Below are 23,813 nucleotides of genomic sequence, written 5' to 3' on the forward strand. Positions count from 1 at the left end.
TGTTCTCTAATGCAACCCAGAGTGGACACAGGAAGTGGTATTGCTCCTGCAAGTTTTATGAAAGGGAACTTTCAGCTTTTCTGGCTTCTAGTCACACTTAAATGTATTCATTGTAAAATCAAATGGTGTGAAAAAAATCATTGTAACATCTCTAGTTTATTGTGAGTTCTGTTTATGATCCACTGCATGTGCCTAAGCATGCATGTGTGTTCTATGATGTGTGTGTGTGTGTGTGTGTGTGTGAGTGCGTGCGTGCGTGCGCATATAGTGCACATGGGCAGAGTAGAATGTAAACACATAAGAAGACTTCCTGTCTGAGGAGCAAACTGAGGGAATATTTAGAGTAAGAGGGGAGGGAAGTAGAGCGACAGAGACGGTGAAGGGGGGAAAGGGGGGCTAAAAATGATGCTAATGGAAGAGAGAAGAGACACAGAGACCAGAACAATTGGAGGAGGCAGACGGATCTGAGGATGTTTTCTCTGAGGACAAAACAATACACGGACTAAGTGAAGACAAACACATGCTAGGGACACCTTTTATGACAAGACAGATGGAATTCTCTCTTAAATTTTAAATCACCTAAATCGAATTTGGATGATGATAAACAAGGGCGAAGGTCACTGAAAGGTAACACATCATCTCATGGAAAAGATCCACCACCTTCTTTTTTGGAAACTGACCAAGGACCTATGGATTAGAACCTGAGGGACAAACACAGATCTGACCTCTCCACTATAGGTAAGTAAAAACGAGGAACTCATGAAGTTCCACACTCATGAAGAACCACAATGAAGGATTAACTAGTACATGACACGCATTTTAGAGATGATACATCCACTTATTAGTTCGATATGGGAAATTAAGGGAAATTTGGAAGAGTCTCCTATCCTGTTACACAATCAGAGTGCGTGAAAAGGCCCCTGTGAACTTCTATTACGAGTGCAACTATCACTAAAATTAGAATTACAGCTCCAAAAAATGTTCCAATTGCCTTGTGGGGCTCTCTAAGATGCAATAATTTGAAGTTAGACAGCGTGAGATCTTTATTCCGCTATTCCATCCTGTCTCTGTGCTGTTGTACTTTTTCACACAGTCCGAGGCACGCATGCGCACGCACATGCACGCACACACACACACACACACACACACACACACACACACACACACACACACACGCAAAGACACACATACAAAAAACACACAGGACTCCCACGCTGCTGGAATTTATTTGTGATCTGCCTCTGAGCCCTCTGCTCTCCTCTCAGTATCACTTTACAGACATTGCATCACCACTGTCTTTGATGTTGAGAGAAGAAGAGCAACAATGATGCATCAGTCTGATTTCATATTAGCTGCATACAATCCAAAATCCAATCCAATAATTGGATACACAAACCTTTAATTTAGTGATCAATCTGCTATTAATTAGTGACTGCAGACTCTTTGCTCCATTAATGTTGCTGTTCTGTTGCATTTTCATGTTTTATCACAGCACCTGATGGTTGAAAAAAAACGTCAGTCAGTGATTTGCATATGCTTTGTTCTATCAGCAATATTTGATCTTCTCAGAGGCCTTTAGCCACAGTTGTGGTGAAAAACTCCTCAAAAAGTTACTGTCAGAAAAAATATGGGTTTTGTAACAAACGTTTGGATATGAGTTGGCATTTTAATTAATATCTGCATTGAGTTTTATCACACTGCCCAGAATGGATTTTGCAGGCCTCTGTCAAGTCAAAATGATCAATTCCACAAGTTTTACAAAAGAAATTTAACCACATTTTTCTTTCTCTTCACTGGCAGTTTTCAGATCTACAACTCGGCACTTAACAATTAGCCTGCTAAGACACACTTGTTTCTGGATGTCACCCTGAATTTTTTCCAGAACTTAACTTATATTTGTAACTCTCACTTTCAGGACATTTAGTTATAAAACTATTTGACAAACAATTAGACCTGTCAGTGGTGCTACAGAGACAACTGAGGGATCACGGAAGTGATTAGAGGAAGGGGATGTTTGCAAAAATTTCAATTGTACATAATAAAAATCCATCTAATAGTCATTAGGATAGTTTATTCAAGACTGCAAATGTGGGAAAGTGATCAGCACATGAATCCTAATGTCTAGCTTGCATGGCTGCACAGAACACAGTCATTACTCACTTCACACATCAGCATACGCTCTTCACACATCAGCATACGCTGGTGTCTTTTCCTGCTGGAACAGAGCATCGGTTCAGTGACTGAAAAACAGAGGACACGATGTCACACAGATGCTCAATTTCAACCTTAAATTAAAATCAGATTAAAGTTAAAATCCATCATTATTCTCAAGTCCATCCATTGTCTCACTTATTCCTGTTCAGGGTCGCGGGGGGGCTGGAGCCTATCCCAGCGTCAACAGGCAGGAGGTAGGGTTCACCCTGGACAGGTCACCAGTCCGTCACATAGAGACAGACAACCATTCACACTCACACCTACGGTCAATTTAGAGTATCAATCAGCCTCGTCCCCTCTTGATGTCTTTGGACTGTGGGAGGAAGCTGGAGTACCAGAGAGAACCCACACAGGAACAGGGAGAACATGGAGACTCCACATAGAAAGATCACGTGCCTGAGCCGGGACTTGAACCCAGAACCCTCTTACTGTGAGGCGACAGTGCTGACCACTGCACCACTGTGTAGCCATCAGTCTCATGTGAACTCTAAATTTCATATCAACATCAAAAGATGTTAACTAGTTCTCATTGTCATTGGACGTTAACATATGATGTAGGCTACTGTGGTTAATTAACAAAACTTTTTTTAACAGACAAAATGTCAACATCAGCTATCATCAGTTTGTCCGATCAACTTGTATACTGGTCATGTGACATCAAAACGGGGTGCATGCTGGGTGAACACACAAGTTCCAGACATGCTTAGAAGAGTCTTCGGCGCTGTCGATGATAATGAACCGTCTCCAGGAAAGATGAATCTTGTCAGGGAACGTTAGTTTGAAAGGCATTTAATTCCATCTCATTAATAGCAATAGATGATATTTGTCATATGCCTCTCATTTGTCTTCAGCTGAATGAACACTTTGCCCTGAGAGATCAGTGTGGAGCATAAAGAAACACAACACACTGGTAAACACTTCAAGACACTCATTGGAAAAACCACAATGTCCAACATTCTATGTTTTATGTTATAAATGTCAGTGGTCAGGAGATGAGGTTTTAAGTATCCTCTCAATGAAAGCTGTTCAGGGATTTCACACAAATTAGACCCAGCTCCTCTCTGACTCATGGGAGTTCACCCACTTTCTTGGAAGTAAATAAACACACAAACTCTGGTCAGCTCAGGCCTGGTTTAAAGAGAAAATACACACAACGCTCATATAAATGGACTGAAATCACACAAATTATGTCTGGCATTGAAGGATCAAATCTTAAACTGAAAAGCTGTGTGTGTGTGTGTGTGTGTGTGTGTGTGTGTGTGTGTGTGTGTGTGTGTGTGTGTGTGTGTGTGTGTGCGTGTGCGCGCACGTGTGTACATGCTGTCAGAGAGGATGTGTAACATTAAAAGTTGATATTTACATTTGTTTGATAGAAAGACATGCATTCTTAATCAAAACTAGGAATATACATATTCATAGTTCCCCAGAACCAATTTTTGTAGCAAATAAAAACAATGAAAATATAAATAGATTATCTAAATAAACCAAACATTGTCTCAAAGGGTTTTTGTTAATGTGGCCATGCCAACAGCAATAACCACCGAGGTCAAAGACAGGGACCTCCAGGGCAGGACGGATGGATTAAAATGGATGTGTGTGTGTATGTGTGTATGTGTGTGTATGATAGCAAAAAAACCAAAACTTTTGAAGTTTGTTTCTGTTAAATCAGGCATCAATACAAATGAGAGCAGAAGAATGCAACAAAAAGCATCTCCATTAATCAGATGAGTGCAAGGGAAAGAAACATTAGAGAAGACAAATGCACTTTTGATTTTAGGCAGATTCAGATGTTAGAAAGTTCCAGTGGGATGATGTTTGTTACCAAAACAAAGCGTGACGAAAGGTATGTGGTGACAAGTTGTTTCCGTCCAGTGTAAATGTGTTCCTCTTCCAGCCATTTTATCATCTCAGTGAGTAGAATAAATGTCCGCCATCTTTCCATGGGTAGCACCCATCTGGTACCTTCAAAGACATGGTTAAAGAATGTTTTTCATTTTTGTCTAACAGTTTCTGCTTATCATCATCATCATCATCATCATCCTCATCATCATCATCATCATCATCATCATCCCAAACCCTTCTTACCAAACTACATCCTCATCGATCATTGTAATGGCCAACAGTACAGACTCCTGGTCCAATACTTCATTTCCCATCCTGCCTTTATCAGCCAGCGCCGGCAACAAAAGTAGCATGGAGGCATATCTCCAGAAACTAGCTCACCTGGACGAGGGACTTTACAATGACTTCTACAGCCTGTGGATCACACTGATGGTTGTAAACTCTCTCATATTCCTGGTAGGTGTATTTTTTGAAGTTATGATATCTGTATCTATTATCAGAGAAAAGCTTGAACTCTTCTCCTCTGTTCCCTTCTCTTCTCTTCTCTTTCAGGTGGGCATGGTGCTCAACACAGTAGCGCTTTACGTTTTCTGTTTCCGCACCAAGCAGAGGACCACCTCAGTGATCTACACCATCAATTTAGCAGTGACAGACCTCCTGGTTAATCTCTCCTTACCCACTCGTATTCTGCTTTACTACAGCAGAGGAACATGTCTCACCTGCTCCTACTTGCACATCTTCAGCTACTTTGTCAACATGTACTGCAGCATCTTGTTCTTGACCTGCATATGTGTCGACCGTTACCTTGCCATCGTGCAGGTGAGTTGCTCGGCAAGATGCGTTCTGTTTTCAAACACACAAAAACCAAATAAAGAAACTAAAACTTTGTTGTCCTTGCAGGTTGAAGCATCCCGGCGATGGCGTCACTCTAATGTGGCCAAATGTGTGTGCGTCTCTGTGTGGTTGTTTGCCATCGTGGTCACCTACTCCTTCCTCTCCACTGCCTTCCAGCATACAGGCTGCTGCCTCTCAAAACTCCTTTTTCTCACCATCACAGAGTTCTTCCTACCCCTCATCATCATCGTGGCTTTCACCTTGCGTATAATGTGGGCCCTTGCAGATCAACGCCTGATGCAGCAGAGCAGGTACAATCAACTTCAATATACACGCAAGTAGAGATTTGAAAATAGAACCACCCCGCCATGGATGAAGCATTTTTGCAGGCTGGGTACCCTCGACTAAAAACCATGGGATTTTTTTTTATCGGATATGCAGCTGACAAGCATGAGCCTTTTATTTTTTTGTTCTTTGACTGGCTTCATTCTTCTCCAGCTCTCATCGGGATGACGTCTGTAGTAACCATTCGTCAGCAACCATCCTTTTCGGACTCACTTTGAAATTCACAGGTGTGGTAATTAGATTGTGACATATTTTTATTCCATGAGAGAAAATGCTGTAATACATCAAACCGGTGTGGACCTGGGATTTTATCTCAAGCATTTATACAAAATCCCACTGAATTTTAGATGACAAGACTTGATTTTTGAAGCGTAAAAACAATCGCCACAATCAAAAATCAACGACTTTCACATCGCCACGACTAAAATTCATAATTCTTCTGTATTCAACTCCACAACCACTGTGGTCACCTTGAGCAACATGTTAGCAATCGGCTATCTTAAGACACACAAAAGCTTTCAAATTCACAAGTGTTTTTAGTTACTGACATGTTTATGCTGTTGAACAAAACATTAAAATATCTTAAGATCCACTTAATTCAATAATTTAACCAAAAACCCAGTGATATCGAGATGAGACAACTTATTTCTGCACCACTGCATGACCTTGGAGGGTTTGCAACATATTTTAACATACATGCTAATAGAACAAGAATGAAAGTACAGTAAATTGACTCACACGTGTAGCTCCGAAATCGATGGTGGAAAACTGACAGGATTACACAGTGGGATCTGGTCCTGTTTTTTTCAGGGAGAGGAGGAGGAGGGCGGTCCAGCTGCTGACCACCGTGCTGGTCATCTTCACTGTCTGCTTCACACCCTTCCACATCCGACAGGTGAGGGACAGACAGTGACACCTTGTTTTAGGTCAGGTTTCTTTCGTCTGTGCTGGAAACAGCTCTTGGTGTTATGTTTTCTGTTTTCTTCTCTGTCCGTCCTATTTTCTTGAATGACATATCTCAGTGTCTTGGGGGAACTTCTTCACATTTGGCACAAACATCTCCAGAGACTCAAGTATGAAATGCAAAGATTTTGTTGGTTAATGGTAAAAGTCAGGGTCATATGAGGGTCATTATCTTCCCAATCCCCTGAGTGGACGTCTTCAAATATGGTACAAAGTTAACTTTGACTTCATGAAGAAGTGATTAGATAAGAGGTCAAAGGTCAAGGTCACTATGACGACACAGAATAATTTCTAGCCATAACTCCTCTATTCACAGAATCATAATAATAATAATAATAATAATAATAATAATAATACATTTCCACATAAATATCACATAGCATGAAATGATAAAGCATTTCATATCCAAAAGGTCAAAGGCCAACGTCAAAGGGAAACCATGGTCTGGAAAAACAAAAATAATTAAAATAATCCTTCCATCCATCCATCCATCCATCCATCCATCCATCCATCCATCCATTTTCTTCCACTTATCCTGTTAAGGGTCGCGGGGGGGCTGGAGCCTAACCCAGCGACTTTCAGGTGAGACGGTTCACCCTGAAAAAGTCACCAGTCCATCACAGGACCAACACATAGAGACAGACAACCATTCACACTCACAGTCACACCTACAGTCAATTTAGAGTATCAATCAGCCTCGTCCCCTCTTGATGTCTTTGGACTGTGGGAGGAAGCAGGAGTACCAGAGAGAACCCACACAGGAACAGGGAGAACATGGAGACTCACACAGAAAGATCCCGTGCTCAAGCCGTGTTTTTTAGAAAACACAAAAAAACTGGAGACAAAACATCATAATGAGTTGATTTAGGCAAAAAAATTACTGTCAGAAAAATGACTTAGGCAGTTATTGTGACAATAGAGGGTGACGATGCGTAGATATCTACAAATGTGCTCGTGTCTTTGTGTTGCAGGTTGTGGTGTATTTCTACCCTGATATGCCTCACCATGCTATCGTCTACCACTTGACAGTTACGCTCAGCAGTTTGAATAGCTGCATGGATCCTGTCGTCTATTGTTTTGTTACAAACAACTTCCAGGTAATCCAGGAGTCAATTTGCATCTATGTGTATATCCAGATATCCTTCCTCGCCTTTCTTTAGTCCATCTCTCCTGACACCCTTCCTCTACAACCTGTCCATCCATCCCTCTCTTCATTCATGACCTACTCATCCATTCATTCCGCCATTTACTCAAAAATGAATATCCTTTACTCCTCCAGGCAACTATGAGGAATATTTTCCGCCGTGCGGAGCTGGAGCAGAGCAGTGGTGACATCATCAGCATGCAGCACAGCTCTAAGAACTCAGCGGGGACAGCCAATGGCAACCCGAATAATTTGATCATGATGACGAAGATTCCCACTTCACGGCAGGAAGAAAGTCTGGGGGAGAATCACACACTGTAAATCCCTTCTCACATGGAGTGGGGACAGCTGAACAGAGTCAGAATCACCCGGGGGAGATATGGCAGATATTTCTGGAGTGCACACTGCAACATGCTGTGTAGCGATAGCTCCAGTTGAGGGGACCTCAGGATTGATAGCTAAAACAGTTGAGCAATTTATTTAAAAAGGTACAAGTAGAACCAGGCTAACTACTTAAATGAATTACCGTGAACACTATCTTCAAATAATGTGTCCACAATCATTCTAAAATCAGATTTCTACTTTGGTTATGATAAATAATCTGTTGCAGGAAAATTTACAGTCTTAATGTACAAATAATCCCCAAAAACCCACTAAATTGATCAATTTCCATAGCAAAGACAACAGTCAGAGAAACAAATAGCTGAGGACTCCTACAGAACATTCTAGACAATTGTTTTCCCCCCTGTTCTTACACGAAAGGACATGTCTTTTCTTTTCTGTTTTTTTGTGTGTGCCTGGGTTCCACGTTGTCATTCACATCCTACCCCTTCAGATAATAAACAGCTGAAGAAAATATTTGATAACCCATGTTGAGCAGCAGATGGCAACCTTGCACCTCCTTCAGGATTCTCAGAGACCATAAAAAATGTCAGAGGAGAATTGCTTGGATGACACACACAACTCAGTGTGAACGTTTGACCTCAGTTTGTTGAACTGTAATATATTTTTGTAATTAAACAGTATCTTTTATGCTGATGAATACAAAGTTATTATTTTCATCTTCATTCAGTATCATTGTTTATTTGTGCAGGTAAAAATGAGGAAAATGTGTTTTGGTAGTGGATAAAAGGACATGAATGTGACATATTCATGTAATTATCAAATGCAAGAAAGAGCTATGCTGTGTAAAAGGAATTAATCTAAAATTAATGTCTTTAAATAGCCAGTAAACGTCGTCTTCTAGGTAAAACGATCAGAAAAATCTCCACTCATTGAAGTAATTGTCTTAGAAATTTCTAGTAATCACTCTTGCCGTTGTTGACAACGATAATAACGATAACTGTTTTCCATTGTTTTGATTTATTAGATTAAAAATAGTTTTATCATGAATCTTTTATTTTTTTTTTTTTAGGTAAAATTGTAAATATTCTCTTTTACCTCCACGACTTCCGGATGTGAGTAAGGTGCTGACGTCAATCGCGTTCTTCACTGGTCACGCCTCGCTTTGTTACTGTGGAAACCAGAGAGCTTGATGAGTGTGGTAGACCTACGTCCACTCATTTAGCTGGCAGGTTAGCCAGGTTGCTAACTCATGTTTGAGCCGGGGCAGAGTCTCGAAGACTTACAGAAGCGGAGGCTAAAAATGGCTCCACTTGAACTTTTTAATAAGAGTACGATTTCAGGTATGTGATATATTTTTATTTTTAAAGTAAGCGGGTCTCTTGAAGCGGTAACTGCTAATGTTAGCTCAGCTGTCTAATTAATAGTCCACCTACGTTAGCTCGCCAGTGTTAACCAGCTAGTCAAACATCAGCCAGGTCAAAGGTAGCGGTAAATCACCCGCGTAGTCGGTTTCCGGCTATATTATCCACCACATTTATCTCTGTTGTTTGGTTAACTTTGTGCGGTTTGACTGTGGAGCAGCAGGTCGGTACAGGTAGGTAGCTCATGTTGGCTGTTAGCAGAGCTGCCCCTCCACAAGCATGTGCTGACAGGCTCACCAAGCCCCCACCCCCGACATCTCCATACCTACCGGTCATTCCTCGGTGAAATATAATACTGATCCATATCCGGTAAACCAGACCGTCTCAGTCAAACAGTCAGCGTGTGAGGAGTAAAGATTTGGAAGACCTATCTGAATCCCATCACATAAAATCATCAGTGTTACATTTTGTGTCTGTGTCAGGGGTTTCTAGGTTAGCTAATATGATATACCTGCTTCAGCAGTTCTGACGTGCTTGAACAGCAATGATGCAACAATATTTCTTCATGACATTCTGTTGTTGTGTAAAAGTTTATGGCTCCTTGTAATGTCAATGAATTATAAGAAGTCAGTGGAAAGCTTACAGCAATCTCTTATAGTTAAGATGTGACATGATTGCCTTGAACATTTGGTCCTTCATGCTGTGGCACGATACCTGTTCCCATAATTAGTAGTTTAACAGTAGATATATGCAGGGATGGGACTGCAGAATTGGTATCATTAACTATCTGCATTGTGTTCCTCTTATCAATGTTTTTATGTTTTCAGACAGTTTCTCTTCACAAGACAATGATGTCACTCATCTATCCTGTGGAAAAAATGTGGTGTAATGCAATTAATTTGAACATGTTCAAAGGTTCCATGTTTCATTTGCATTTCTTTCAGTACCTGTAGGATATGAAAATACAAATTAGAAATAATATCAAGGCAGGTTTTTTGGAAGTTTAGGTTAGTCTATGCTTTTGTCAAAGCTTTAGATCTTTGACTAACTGGTGTTTGTTTTTCTGCAGGTTGCTTAGTGACTCTTTGCCAAGGAGTTTCCTTACACTTTCACCCTGTCTTCCTCAGAAGGGCATGAACACACACACACACACACACACACTCCCTAACAATCCCAGGACTACATGCTGCTCCAGCCACAGTGACACCGTTACAAATCCACTCTAACCTTCACCACACCTTGTATAAACACAGCTCCTGGAACCCAGAATACATATCTCCACCCCTTCTCCTCTCTCCTCGTCTGCTCTTCCTCACTCCTTACCCCCTTGGAGCAGCCCAGAACTACATTTGAATGTCGGTTTGGTGCGAGCCACAGTGAGGAAGGCTTAATTGCACAGAATGATGAAGACCTCTTTTTCTGTTGTCATCGTACAACAGTGTTCAGTCCTTTGCAGCGCTTGAAGACCAGTTGAATAGAAGCATGATTGACACGGGATTAAACATACACAACGGATTTTTGTTACGTGACGTCATCAGTTATTTAATGGTTTGAACCCAGATGGTGCTGACCAGCAGAGATAGTCCCTAAATAGTCAGTGCTGGACATCTTGGACGTTTCCTTTACTATGAGAGAGATGAAACCACGGACATATCTTGCAAGCATCTATTAACATAGAACAGTTTTGCTTCCACATACATGAAACTAATAGAAATAGAGAAAGTTGAACTGACATCCAGCAAGATAAATGGTTCCTCTGAAGTTGACTCAGACTGAAATGGGAGAGGAAGCAGAAGAATCAGAGGCTTTGGCCCTTCGGGAGAAGATGAAGCCAAGGGAAGATGCAAACGACAGTGAGAGCGAGAAGGAAGACGGAGCAGAATTAGGAGAAGAGGGCAGAGGTATACAGATCCCTCTGCACCGCTGGGTGATGCACGGGGCAGTGATGTTTGGTCGTGAGTTCTGCTACGCAATGGAAACGGCTCTCGTGACACCGGTGTTGCTCCAGATAGGTAAGTTTAAAAAACAAAAATACAAAAACATGATCTTTCTCTTTTTCTCATACAAAACCAGAACCTTTCGTACAGCAATTAGCATTCATAGATGAGTAAACACTATTGTGTGGATATGCCTGGTGAATTTTGAGGTTTAGTAGTGGAGGAATCACCACTATTTTAGGCAAGCCATACAGCATCTTTCAAAGCTGGTGTTGATCAAGTTGTTGTTTTTGTTGCTTGCATTTTTTTTCATCACAAGTATCATAGTAATAACTGGGACAGCATTTTCCTGGTGAGTGGAATGAAAGAAGAGGCAATTTTGGATGCGTTATTTTCTACATCTAAGGCATTCACTTGCAGCCTTTGCGAGAGATGTTCCAGCATTTGCCCTTGAAGGTGTTTTGTGTGAACGAGGGCAAGCCTTGGTTTTCAGTGAAATCTGTACCGACACTTTTCCACCTCTGGGTCTAGTAACATTACAGGAAATATGCCAGGAAAGTTGTGACAGAAAGCAGAAAAAATACTGGGAAGGGTATGTTTCTGCCCCCTACAGGATCTATTGTCCTATGTACTACAGGCATTGCCAAGTCAAATGTTCCAGAATGGAGCTTCACGTGCTAATATCAGAGTCATATATATATTTTTCCCAGGGGAAATTGATCAGTGCATCTTAAGTTGCGAATAACAATGATGAAACAATTATGATAAGAAGAAAGCTTAAATTTGGGGAAAAAGAGAAACAAGCTGGACAAATTGCAACAGGCTCTGTGCATGTTTGGCGTGGCATTATTCCATTAAGGGTCGCTGGAAGCTGGAGTCTATCCTAGCAGCTTTCTGGCATGATGCGGGGTTCAGCCTGGACAGGTCACCAGTCCATGACAGGGCCAACACATGGAGACAGACAACCATTCACACTCACAGTCACACCTACGGTCAATTTAGAGTATCAATCAGCCTCGTCCCCTCTTGATGTCTTTGGACTGTGGGAGGAAGCTGGAGTACCAGAGAGAAACCCACACAGGAACAGGGAGAACATGGAGACTCACACAGAAAGATCCTGTGCTGGAGCCAGGGCTTGAACCTGGAACCTTTTTGCTGTGAGGTGACAGTGCTGACCACTGCACCACCGTGCTGCCGGAGTTTTTTTCATTTCTGGAAATTATGAGTGAAAAATCCCTTAAGAAAAAAAAAGCCACCAGTCGAAGTATTTGGTGATGCCTATCACAGGGTAGGGCTATCACAATTGGCAATAAACGACATTGAATAAATGGTCTAAATATTAAGAATATTTGAATATATTAAAGTATATAACTTTATATACTAATCATTTAAATTAATGTATAATAAAGTCTCTTGAGAATTTATTAGAACATTTTTTATTTTATTTTGTTTTATAAATTGTAGTAATATATTTAAATATAAATGTTCATATGCAAAAATTCCTTTATTTTATATACCCCTGTCCCAGGACAACCAAGAGTATAGCCCCCTTCACCCCCATCCAGTCCTGTCTTAACAGAAGCAGCAACCCAGTGGAGGGGGCCTGTGGAGTGGCAACTGGGTCATGTAGCCTGTGTGCCCACTAGTAGCCAGCCGGCTATACAGCTAGATGTCAGGTTTGCCACCATAGCAGAAAAAAGAACAAAGGCATTTTCTCCTGGCTAGGTATGACAAGAATGTCTAACACAGCACATTTCAGTCTCGCTGTCTTTCTCCATGTTCACAATATTGTAGGAAAGATTATGTCTAAAACCCCACGCAGGGTGTTATTGAAACATTCCCATATTCTAGGCACCCAGTATGCCATGTTATGAGATCAGTAATCCCAGTGGAAAAAGCTTAGAGCAGCTTGATACATTCCCCCAATCCAAGGCTAAACTATTCAAGGAGAGTTATGCATATGCCAACAAGATCTCCTCAACATGGGCTGGACTAATAAATGTAGCATTAAAAATCACACTTCCTTCATTTCATGTCTTCACATTCTTTGACAGTGTTGTGGCGATGACATCTTTAGAAACATTAACATATTCAATCTGGAGAAGTTTCTTCTCGTGTTAATGTTTGAAATATTAACAGTGGACCATGACTGGGCTGAGTTTGCTACATGTATGGTCAACCATGTAAAAATACACACATACATCCAATGTAAGGGCACTCGTTCAATCTCATGGGATCCAGTATGTGAGATCTGACCTTAACTTTGGATCATGATGCTCAGATTTGATTTACTCTGTCACTTTATCTACATGTGTGTATAAGGTTGGGAATATGTTGTCAGATTTCGTAAAAGCACAGACAAAAAAACATTCTAATCAGTATGATCTGCTACTTCCTAATGGAAAAGGTGGCACTCTAACAAATCTACTGCTTTAACAGTGTGTGTGCTCAGCCATTGCAAAGATGCTGCTGCTGCTGCTGCTGTGTTGACTTAAGGGGAAGTGTAGACAGCAGCAGAGGAAGGCAGCATGGGTAACATGTTGTTCCCGTGAGAACCAGCCAGTCGATCCGTGAGACTAACTTAGATGCACTTCTCTATAAGGAGTGAAGCATCTGAGAAATGTTAATGTGACAAATGTTTGGACCAAACAGGACTGCCATTTGAACTGTTTAACTATTTCTACTTCTAAATGTACGCTGAAGCCTGGTTCTGTTTCTGTGAACTGAACGTGATTTCTCCACTTTCCTGGCTAGTTGGTGCATATTTCTACTCTGTTGTAACACGCCCCCCTCTCTATCTGAAATACCCCACAGAAGGGGAAGCTGCCTAAGAGCACTAGTGTTTCTTCAGCTAGGCACTGGAATGCATGCTATGCTTCTTTTAAAAACAAAGGAATGTAAGAAGACTTCATGTTTTCCATCTGGAGGAAAAAAGAATATACACAACTATCAGTTTTAATTATGTTCATATTTGATCAGCTTGTCCAGGTAATATCAGCTGTACTACCTTCTAAGGGAGTTGGTAGAGTAGGCAAAATCAATTCTATGAAGATACTTTGCTAATTCGACAAGTGTATTGTAATGTTTTCAAGGCTGGAGTGCCCTCTAGTGTCTTTTTAACAGATAGAAACACTGACACACAGTGCGGGTGTTTCAGCGCTTGTAGGCCTGTCTCAAAAGTTAGTGGATCAACCTGTCCTACAATAAGCAGACATTAACTTGCTGACCTCAATAATAAATCCTGCACTCGCATTATTATGGTAGTATATTGTTATTTAAATGTTAGAATAGAATGGAATAGACTTTGTCATTGTACATCTAAGCATACAACGAACTTATAGAGAGCATCTCCCCTCCTTCTAGAAATAGATTAACTAGAATAAAAAAATAAAGATATTAATATATCTTCAAATATATATCAGAAGTTTGTTACAGTGATATGTATAGAAGTATTGCACTTGTGATTAAAGTGCACATTACGAGCAGGATGGAAACAGTAAAACCTGCCGTGCTAATACTTTTATCACAGTAATTCCTGGGGCAATTTATCATCTTACAAAATGTGTTCTTGTGACGGCCAAAGTTGTTTTAATCATGGAGCTCATAGTTAAATTTAGTGCTCAGATGTAAACAAGGAAGGCAGGATACACATGAGGAAAAGAATTGATTGCTTTCCATGTGGTCCCTTTCTGTCCCTGACTGTCTTTAGTTTGCTCTAATACAAACTTACATTATCTGAATTCATCTACTTTTTTGTCTGTGTTTGTGTGTCAGGTCTTCCTGAGCAATATTACAGTTTAACGTGGTTCCTCAGTCCGATCCTGGGTCTGCTCTTCACCCCTGTGATCGGCTCGGCCAGCGACCGCTGCACACTGCGATGGGGCCGGCGGAGACCCTTCATACTGGCCCTGTGTGTTGGTGTGCTGCTGGGTGTGGCACTCTTTTTAAATGGATCATTAATAGGTGAGTAGAAAGCTTTAACGAGGCAGTTGCTTGTGAGTTGTGGTCATCAGTATTTCACACTCATCTTTGTGATGGTCTCTCAGGTCTTTCCATTGGAGATAGCCCCGGCAGCCAGACCATTGGCATCGTCCTCACTGTAGTTGGTGTAGTGGTGCTGGACTTCTGCGCTGATGCCTCTGAGGGACCAATCAGGGCTTACCTTCTTGACGTTGCAGACACGGAGGAGCAGGATATGGCCCTTAATATTCATGCCTTCTCCGCTGGTAAAAAAGACCCTAGGTGCACCAACACACATTCACGGTGTGACTTGACATCACAATTCATAAGTGTGTGTTTCTTTCCAGGGCTTGGTGGAGCTGTGGGTTACATGCTGGGTGGTCTGGACTGGACTGGTACAGCTTTGGGTCGGGCTTTTAAATCCCAGGAGCAGGTTCTCTTCCTGTTTGCTGCCATAATCTTCATTATCTCAGTCATATTGCACATGTTCAGTATCCCTGAGCGGCACTTCGCACCATCCCACCAGCTTAGAGCCACAGAAACAAACAGCCAGTGGTCTTTAAGGCAGGTTAACAACACGCCACCTTTACTTGATGTGATTTCCGAGGAAGAAGCCTTTGCTCCAGCCTCTTACCTGGGGAATGAATTAGACCCTGAGGTAGGGAAATTGGACCTCCTTGCGGTGGAGCGAGTGCGGAGCAAAAGTGATTCGGTTTTAGCCATACCAGATGCTACAATCCAGCTGGATGCTGACCTTGACCCGGACAGACAACTCTTCTTGCATCACTTTGAGGCACAGCAAGATTTCGAAGATGCTTTCAAGCCATCAAACCACAATACAGGATCTTTGTCTCCTCCTGGTGGTCAGTCCAGCCCTTCAGATGGGGTGGCTGTTAAAGAGCTGAGAGTTACAGCTTTGTCTGAGCTGAAGGAACCCACAAACTCTCCTCCTCTCCTTAACATCAGTTCCAGCACACATCTGAAAACACAGGTGAATCAGCTGCTCTGACTCAGCAGGTGTCGATGATTTACATAGAAAACTGTGATCCCATGAAAGTCAGTATGCTTCAGAAATGTTCTTTTGTGTTTTTTTATTGTATGACTGTGTCTCTCCCCTGTCAAACAGACCAAAGTTGTTAATGGTGTCAACACCGGCTTGACCTCTGAGCACTCCAATCCCATGAAAGGCCATTCCTCTACAAAACAGGGGAGCCGACCCGCCAATAACCCAGTTTCACCACGGCCACACCCACACACTTTCTACAGACAAGTACAACTGAAATCTTTATTTCTTTAAAGTAGCTCCTGTCATAAAAAGGTTAAGGGTAAATAATTGATCTTGGTTTTTTTGGTTGTTGTTGATTTTTTTTTCAGCCCTCTTTCACCTTCTCTTATTATGGACGAGTGGGATCCCAGCGCTACCGACTGCGACGGACGGCACCCTCGAGCCCTCGGCCAATCACCACTTCACGCAGCCTGAATGATTTGAGTGATCTCCAGCGGCGAGCAGAAAGGCGGGAGTTACAGCTGTCAGCAAGCAGTCTGTCATCCGACGGCTCCAGCAGTGATGGGGGGCCTGACAGGGCCACAACTGTACGGCTGCTCTGGTTGTCCATGTTCAAGGTGTAGTAAACTGAAGATTTCTAGAATATTTCTGTTTAGGGAACCTCTTCCTCCACAATCAGCTCCTCACCTCAATTCCTCCTCTCTGTTTCTACTCTGGCTAGATGCCGAGGCAGCTGTGGAGACTGTGTGTGTGTCACCTGGTCACATGGTTCTCCATCATAGCTGAAGCTGTGTTTTATACTGATTTCATGGGACAAGTCATCTACCTTGGAGACCCCAAGGTACACACATCTTCACACTCTCGTGTGATCTGTTGTTTGTGGCAACTGACACATATATAAGCAAATCACCTGAGACCTGTACTATGAAGCAGGATTAGAGGGTTCGTGAGGAAACTGCTCAGTGATGTACTATGTTTCCCCAGGCACCAGCCAATTCCACAGAGCTACACAACTATAACAGAGGGGTCCAGATGGGCTGCTGGGGTCTGGTGGTCTATGCTACTACAGCGGCTGTCTGCTCTGGTAAAACACATAGCATTCCAAGCCCTGTAATTCCATTCAAGTCACAGGTTTATATTCCATTTTCTGTTTTCCTCCCAAATCTGCCTCCAATTATTGATACTTTTCTCTACACAGCCATACTGCAGAAGTACCTGGATAACTTTGACCTGAGTATTAAAATCATCTACGTTGTTGGAACTCTGAGCTTCTCAGTGGGTCAGTTTCTACCTCAGAAGAAATTATGCACCCAGTATTTAAGAGGAGTTGATTTTTGACTTAATGGGTGTGCATGAAAAAGTTTTTTGAAACTTCCTTTATGTGTTTATACCTGCCTCCTTAGGAACTGCTGTGATGGGGATCTTCCCTAATGTTTATGTTGCCATGGTGATGATCAGTAGCATGGGCATCATTTCCATGAGTATCTCCTATTGTCCGTATGCCTTACTCGGGCAGTATCATGAAATCAAAGAGGTATTTATAAAAACAGTAATTCACATATATACACACACGCGCGCGTGCACATACTTTGCTCGTACACATTTAAAATTGTTACATATCGTTTAGACATCACATCATCAAGTGTGTTCTGTATTTCCTCCTGAGAAATATTTGTGATGCAGCTTGCATCATCGATTGCCTATTTCGCTTGCCTCTGCTTAAATATAGAAGGCTTACTATACATCACAAGAACTTGAGATTTTTAGTTCACTGAAACATGACACCATAAGAGCACAAAGCAGAAGTTGAAATATTTTCAGTTGAAGTCACGTCCTCTCCTGTCACCTTCCTCTCCTCAGTACATTCACCACAGTCCAGCCAACACTAGGAGAGGGTTCGGTATTGATTGTGCCATCTTATCCTGCCAGGTGAGATTTGTGGTCATTTTATTTACATACTCAGTTTCTGTCTTCAGTCCAATTTATTTGCTAATGAGCAATTTTTGTAAATCATTTTTGTTCTACGTGCAGGTCTACATCAGCCAGATTCTGGTTGCATCAGCCCTTGGAGCCGTCGTGGAAGCGGTTGGGAGTGTGCGAGTCATTCCCATAGTGGCCTCTGGGGGCTCCTTCCTGGGCTTCCTTACTGCCTGTTTCCTGGTTGTTTACCCAGACATGGAGCCCAGCAGCTCAGACAAGGTCCAGGGTATGGTGGGATTCTCTGAACAGTCAGACCAGAACGGAGAAGGAAACAATCAGAGACTTGCTCTTCTGAGCCTCAGAGATGATTTGAAGAATCCCTCTGATTCCTAAGTGTGTTTAATTAGGGCCTGAGCCTGAAGGTACTTCAGGCGAAGACCCTATTATGTTTGCTCGTTGTGTATTACTATTCTCACCAAGTACAATCAACTCAGAATGGAGTGGTTTACTCATTTAAAAGGAGAAAAACTTGGCACAGTCATCTTATCTCCACTATAATGGGTGGATGGATGATGAGAGGAATAATCATTTCCTGTTGCTACCTCAGCAAGTAATGTTTAGATAGATTGTAAGAAAAAATTCGAGGCTCGCAAGGGTAGGAACAATGGAAAGACACACACACACACACAAGCAGGCAGCTGTGACCCAAACTTGGCTCAGACTGCTGAAGCAGAAGCTTTTATTGTGAAGACATTCATAGGAAGCACACATGGCACTTTTGGTATCAGCGATGCTGCTGCAGAGACATAAGCTGATAGCTACTTAATAGACAATCCCAATGCTGTAGAAAGGTAACCATGGCAACCTCTGCATTACTTACAGGCTGACTGGAACTAATTATACTGGTTCCAGTCAATTAATGGCATACCATAACACTATATTGTTTTTGTTTTTTTTAACTTACTTAGATTACTGGATTGTTTACACATTAATTATTGGCAATCAAATAGAGATTGTTAATCAGTGCCATACATATTTGAAATTTTACCACATTGAAATTTTGAACTAATAAGCAAGCTTAAACTGAGGTGCCATTTTCTCATTGAAAGTGTTTCAGTGTATATAAACACAATATCAGACTGACATAATCCCCTTTCATGCCAGTATAGAGTTTTATTATGGTGCAGTTGAGATACTGAATCATTGGCGGTACGAATCCTCAGATGTCATCCACACTGATCTGTTCCAGTTACCAAGTGGCACACATGAAGGGACCATCTTGTCTTTTCATTGTAAATTTTAGTTCATCGTGGCATCTCAAATGTGACTGAAAGGAGTTGTGTGTTATGTCTCTGTGTGATTTTGTTGTAAGGTGCCATTTGTTTTGTAGTTTTCAGATATACATTTCACTCAAGTTATGATAATGTTCATTAATAGTCTGTGAAGGATAGCTATTAACGTTGAAAAGTAAGCAGGATGATATTAACAGTATCATAATGCGTAGGCCGTAACTAGCTATACAGACCTGTGCACTGTTGAATCCTGTTAACGGAGCACACCAACTTTTTTTTATAAAATACACATATTGTTCATCCTCTCCAGAGCCAGACAAGAAGATAGATACCCTTCTTTCCTCTGTGAGTGCACTGATGAGCTGAGACACGCAGACTGACTTGACTGCTAGTTAGCTCTGCGCAGTGGATGGTTGTCGTTAAGCAGGTTAGCATGCCTCCGTCTTAACTACTCATTTTCCAAAACCTGTAGCCCCTCCTCTGTGTAGTCTGCTTCAGATAGATCAGGTTCAGGATCTCTGTCTATCCAGACATAATCATCTTCATCCTCTCCTATAAGTCGGCCATGATTAGTAGCACCAGTCACCCTTCTAGTTGTCAGATTTTTGAGGTGCTACTAGAAATCACTGCACCCAGTCAGGAAAGTAGTACCAGTGATGTGACTGAATCTAAAATGAAAATGTCTTATTTTAAATTACTATATGCATGTTACTCCCCACCCTAGTTCTATGCTTGCTCTGGGGAAAAGTGTTTGATGTCTTTTGACATAGACCACTAAACTTCCCATTCACTACCATTCATTTAGCTAAGCTAACTAGCATTCTCTGTGGCTCTTAGCCACCTATACAGGGGTCTATGAATAAGCACATTTCCTATAAAAATGCCATTTTCCTTTAAATAGGAAGAGCTACTGTAAGTGCCTTTCACTGCTTTGTGGAAACTGCTCCACACACCTGTGATTCTTTCTTCATTCTTGTTGAGCACGTGGGTTCTATTCAATCTATGCAAATTTAAAACCATCATGTCATGACCAAATGAACCCGAAAGAGAAGCAGAGCACTTCCTCAGCCTGGTTTCCCCTCCGAAGGCTCGCTCACCTCAGGAAACTGTTACAGGTGAGAATGTTTTTTTCTGTTTTCTTCTGAAATGCCTACAAGGGACAATCATTATTATGTTAAAAACAATGTTGAGAAATCATTTGAAATTGTGAATGATGTTTAGCACTTGATGTGTGTGTGCTGTTGTACAGTATTATTTAAGAAATATTGTGGTTTTTCTAAAGAATATTAGAGTATTTACCAGTGTTATAATTCGACCTATTTTGTGCCAAGCTACTGATTAAGAATTTGTTGGGTTTTCTACAGTTCTGCACCACAACAGAAAATGCTGGTGTCTGACAGCATTTAAAGAGATGTAAGGACTCTTATGTAGTGACGCTTGTGTGTAGGACTTGTTTTAACTTGGGACAAATGTTAAGAATTTTTAAGATGATATTCTGTGTTTTGGTTTGAATGTCAATCGCTGATAAAGTTTTTCTCAATTTTGTGGGTGTTGGTTTTTGGCTGCTGTTTTGTAAAATGAGGTATTTTTAATGACGTTTTTTGGGGGGAAAAAACAACTAAACAAAAAACAGTGCACTGTCACTTTTGTGTGTGTGTTTTTTATTGATAGTCTCACATCACACATACATCTACCTACCTTCAAGTGACCCGGTGACTCCAAATCAACAGTAGATATTATTCCTAAACTAGATATTTGTGAAATTCAAATCTATTTTACCCCCACTGTCAAAGAGCTGAGACACAATGATAGAAAACTTCTCAGGTCATTTTCCATCGAAGAAGGAACACGGTTCATGGAGAGAACGTGTTTAGGAGGCTGCTACGTTCCTGTCTACAATTCTACAATTTCATTTAGCAGACGCTAAGCAAGAATTTAGACCTAATTAAGGAAAAGTCCATAGGAAGCGCAAAGGTGCATCAGTTGTGATTTGATCACAGGTACTGCCATCTAGTGGCAGAAGAAGTGTCGCCCCCCCCTCCCTTTTTTTTTTTTTTTTTTTTTAATATAACAGACATACAACATCACACAACACAGTTAGTGCTACATAATTACTAAGTGCTGGGTCTTGGACCCTCTGACTTATTCTACCCCAAAGAGAAGAAGAGTCAGGTTAAGTGCCTCGGTGCTCTCTGAACAATTGAGTCTTCAACTGTCTCTTAAAAGTAGAAAGGGACTCAGCAGAACGCTCAGAGTTCGGTAGTTTGTTCCACCATTTGGGAACAACAGAAGTGAAGAGTCTGGTTAGGGATTTGGAGCAGCGCTGGGCTGGAAGCACCAGGCGTCTTTCGCATGCAGAGCGTAGTGGCCGAGAAGGAGAGTAGACCTGGATCAGGGATTCCAGGTAGGCTGGAGCCGTTCTTGTGATTGTTTTGTAAGCCAGGAGAAGTGCCTTGAATTCGATCCTGGCTGCCACTGGAAGCCAGTGAAGAGAAACCAGCAGCGGGGTGACATGAGCCCTTTTGGGCTGGTTGAAGACCAGACGTGCTGCTGCATTCTGGATCATCTGCAGAGGCTTGAATGAGCATGCAGGGAGGCCTGCCAGAAGAGAGCTGCAGTAGTCAATGCGTGAGATGACAAGAGCCTGAACCAGAATCTGTGTGGTCTGTTGGGTCAGGAAGGGTCTGATCTTCCTGATGTTGTAAAGGGCATAACGGCAAGACCGAGAAACTGAGGCCACATGAACCTCAAAGGTCAGCTGGTCATCAATCATGACACCCAGGTTTCTGGCTGAAACTGTGTCCTGTGTCACTATTTACCAGTGTTGTCATGAGTCAGAAGGAAGGTTGGTATAAAGATGATAAAATGACCCTGATATCCACCTCAATATTGAACAAATATGTTTAAATTATTGATTTGTGATATTTCTTTTTGTCTTGCGGAGCTAAAACTGCCTGAACATCCAACTGACTACAGAATCCTGATGTGTAGGTGGTAGAAATGTGTGACCCTGAAAACATCACATTAATCTTATATTTTTTCCAGGTGTCAGCATTAATGAATAACTGATGAAATAGGACGCAAAAATGACACGCATCGTTTATTTTAGACACGATGGAAACTCAAAGCAAATCCGACCGAAGTTTCAGGCCGCTTGAACGCGCAGGCATTCATGTTCAACAGGTCAATTAGCACCACCCGCAGGTCAGTTGCTGTATTGCAACAGGAGGCGGATATCTGTTGCCATACATGCGAACCATACATTTAACTGTCTACCTCAGTTCATTTGTTGACGTCATATTTTGTAGCACGATATCAATAGTTCAGTTTGTACTCAAGCGACTGTCTCTTTGAAGTGAAAATGAATTCGATTTGTTTTATCTGATTTAATATCCTGAACGCGCCCGTTGACACTGTGCATGTGAGAGAAGATCCACGGTTAAATCCAGCTGCTGGCGTCTTGGTTTAGTCTCGAGCATCAAATTTCTTCAATTATTCTATTCACAGGTTTATTTAAGAAACACAAAAACAAACCCCTATAATAAGATTGGCTGAATTTGTATCAGAAAATGTAGGTTAGCATATTAAAACCCTAAAAACACCAGCACACAATCATATTGAATGTTCACCTGTTGGACACAGACGGCACGGGGGGGGGGGGGGGGGGGGGGTGCAGTGGGTAGCGCTGGTGCCTCAGCAAGAAGCACAGTCCAAAGACATCAAGAGGGGACGAGGCTGATTGATACTCTAAATTGACCGTAGGTGTGACTGTGAGTGTGAATGGTTGTCTGTCTCTATGTGTTGGTCCAGTGATGGACTGGTGACCTGTCCAGGGTGAACCCCGCCTCTCTCGAAAAACCGGAGGAACAGACTCCAGCACCCCCCTCCGCGCGACCCTCAGCAGGATCAGAGGTAGAAAATGGATGGATGGACCTGTTGGACACAGATGTTCCTCTTGTTTAATCAATTCTGCATTGTACTTTTAAATGTTACAGTTGGAACCAGGATCAGCTCCCTAATGATTTTTAATGTCATAAATCCTGCCTGTAGTCCCGCCCCTTAAATCAACACCTCGACCATTCACAAGAAGACATTCTTCCATCGTCAAACTCTTGCACATCGATCGTTCTACAGAGTGAAACTCAGACATTCAACTGCGGGAAGGACATCAAAAAGGTTACACAAGACACTGTGGCGTCGTATTCCTTTATGGAACAAGACAGTAGACGGGATAGTGATTAATCATTATTCTAGGAAGCCGCACAGTCCTCAGCGCGCACGTCCATGTGCGCGCAGACGTTCAGGAAGGAGGCTCCGTGATTATGGAGGCTTGACGGAGTTTCTTCTTTCAGAGTCAGAGGAGTTTGTTGCGCCACTGAAAGGAAAGAAGGACGATGAGAGAGGACAAGCGCCGCTGCTCGCTGGGAGGTGAGAGAGAGATGGGAACGTTCTTGATCCGAGTTTTTTACCTCAGGAGGAAGAATGTCAGTTTAATAAAGCAGGATGTGGCAGTAAAACTGAAAATGTGTGTGTCGTAGAGGACGTACAGGGGAATTACTTGACGCACACACACGCTTTACTGAGAATATCGTTCGGTTGAGATGGATTCACATTTATACGTGTTTATGTTGTGGTAAATCACAAAGCTTG

At 41.9% G+C, this 23,813-nt stretch overlaps 3 protein-coding genes and 1 long non-coding RNA gene across 6 annotated transcripts in view; 3 read left to right on the plus strand and 1 right to left on the minus strand.

Moving 5' to 3' along the window:
- Nucleotides 1–453: 453 nt before the first annotated feature.
- LOC147253394 (G protein-coupled receptor 20-like) lies at nt 454–8,440 on the plus strand. The gene is made up of 7 exons (XM_086218571.1): nt 454–738; nt 4,222–4,512; nt 4,609–4,875; nt 4,957–5,201; nt 6,046–6,130; nt 7,170–7,295; nt 7,478–8,440. The coding sequence occupies exons 2-7, from the start codon at nt 4,327–4,329 to the stop codon at nt 7,661–7,663; spliced, it is 1,095 nt and encodes a 364-aa protein (XP_086074697.1). The 5' UTR covers nt 454–738; nt 4,222–4,326; the 3' UTR covers nt 7,664–8,440.
- On the minus strand, nt 3,969–9,534 carry LOC147253395 (uncharacterized). 2 transcript variants are annotated; one of them, XR_015118546.1, is made up of 4 exons: nt 9,378–9,534; nt 8,783–8,855; nt 5,974–6,114; nt 3,969–4,176 (listed from the first exon to the last, which is right to left on the minus strand). It is a non-coding gene; the product is annotated as an uncharacterized LOC147253395 (long non-coding RNA). The 2 variants fall into 2 exon arrangements; XR_015118547.1 differs by lacking the exon at nt 9,378–9,534 and adding an exon at nt 9,121–9,186.
- Nucleotides 8,797–20,776, plus strand: LOC147253396 (polyamine-transporter SLC45A4-like). Of its 2 annotated transcripts, none has more exons than XM_086218569.1 (13): nt 8,797–9,027; nt 10,118–11,060; nt 14,760–14,948; nt 15,032–15,211; nt 15,293–15,936; nt 16,072–16,215; nt 16,320–16,568; nt 16,673–16,792; nt 16,936–17,035; nt 17,150–17,230; nt 17,355–17,485; nt 17,812–17,880; nt 17,983–20,776. In XM_086218569.1, the coding sequence occupies exons 2-13, from the start codon at nt 10,796–10,798 to the stop codon at nt 18,262–18,264; spliced, it is 2,454 nt and encodes an 817-aa protein (XP_086074695.1). In that variant the 5' UTR covers nt 8,797–9,027; nt 10,118–10,795; the 3' UTR covers nt 18,265–20,776. The 2 variants fall into 2 exon arrangements, with proteins under 2 accessions (XP_086074695.1, XP_086074696.1); XM_086218570.1 differs by lacking the exon at nt 8,797–9,027 and adding an exon at nt 9,072–9,281.
- A 2,233-nt stretch (nt 20,777–23,009) lies between these two features.
- The window catches only part of LOC147253397 (DENN domain-containing protein 3-like), a 16,091-nt gene continuing 15,287 nt past the window's right edge, over nt 23,010–23,813 (plus strand). Inside the window, exons 1-2 of the mRNA XM_086218572.1 lie at nt 23,010–23,075; nt 23,516–23,591. The gene's annotated coding sequence lies outside the window, so the exon portion shown is untranslated. The remainder of the gene's footprint in view (nt 23,076–23,515; nt 23,592–23,813) is intronic.

The sequence above is a fragment of the Aulostomus chinensis genome, chromosome 11, assembly GCF_037954235.1.
Source record: "Aulostomus chinensis isolate RoL2024-O1b breed Wild chromosome 11, RoL_Achi_v1.0, whole genome shotgun sequence".
In the NCBI taxonomy this organism is placed as follows: Eukaryota; Metazoa; Chordata; class Actinopteri; order Syngnathiformes; family Aulostomidae; genus Aulostomus; species Aulostomus chinensis.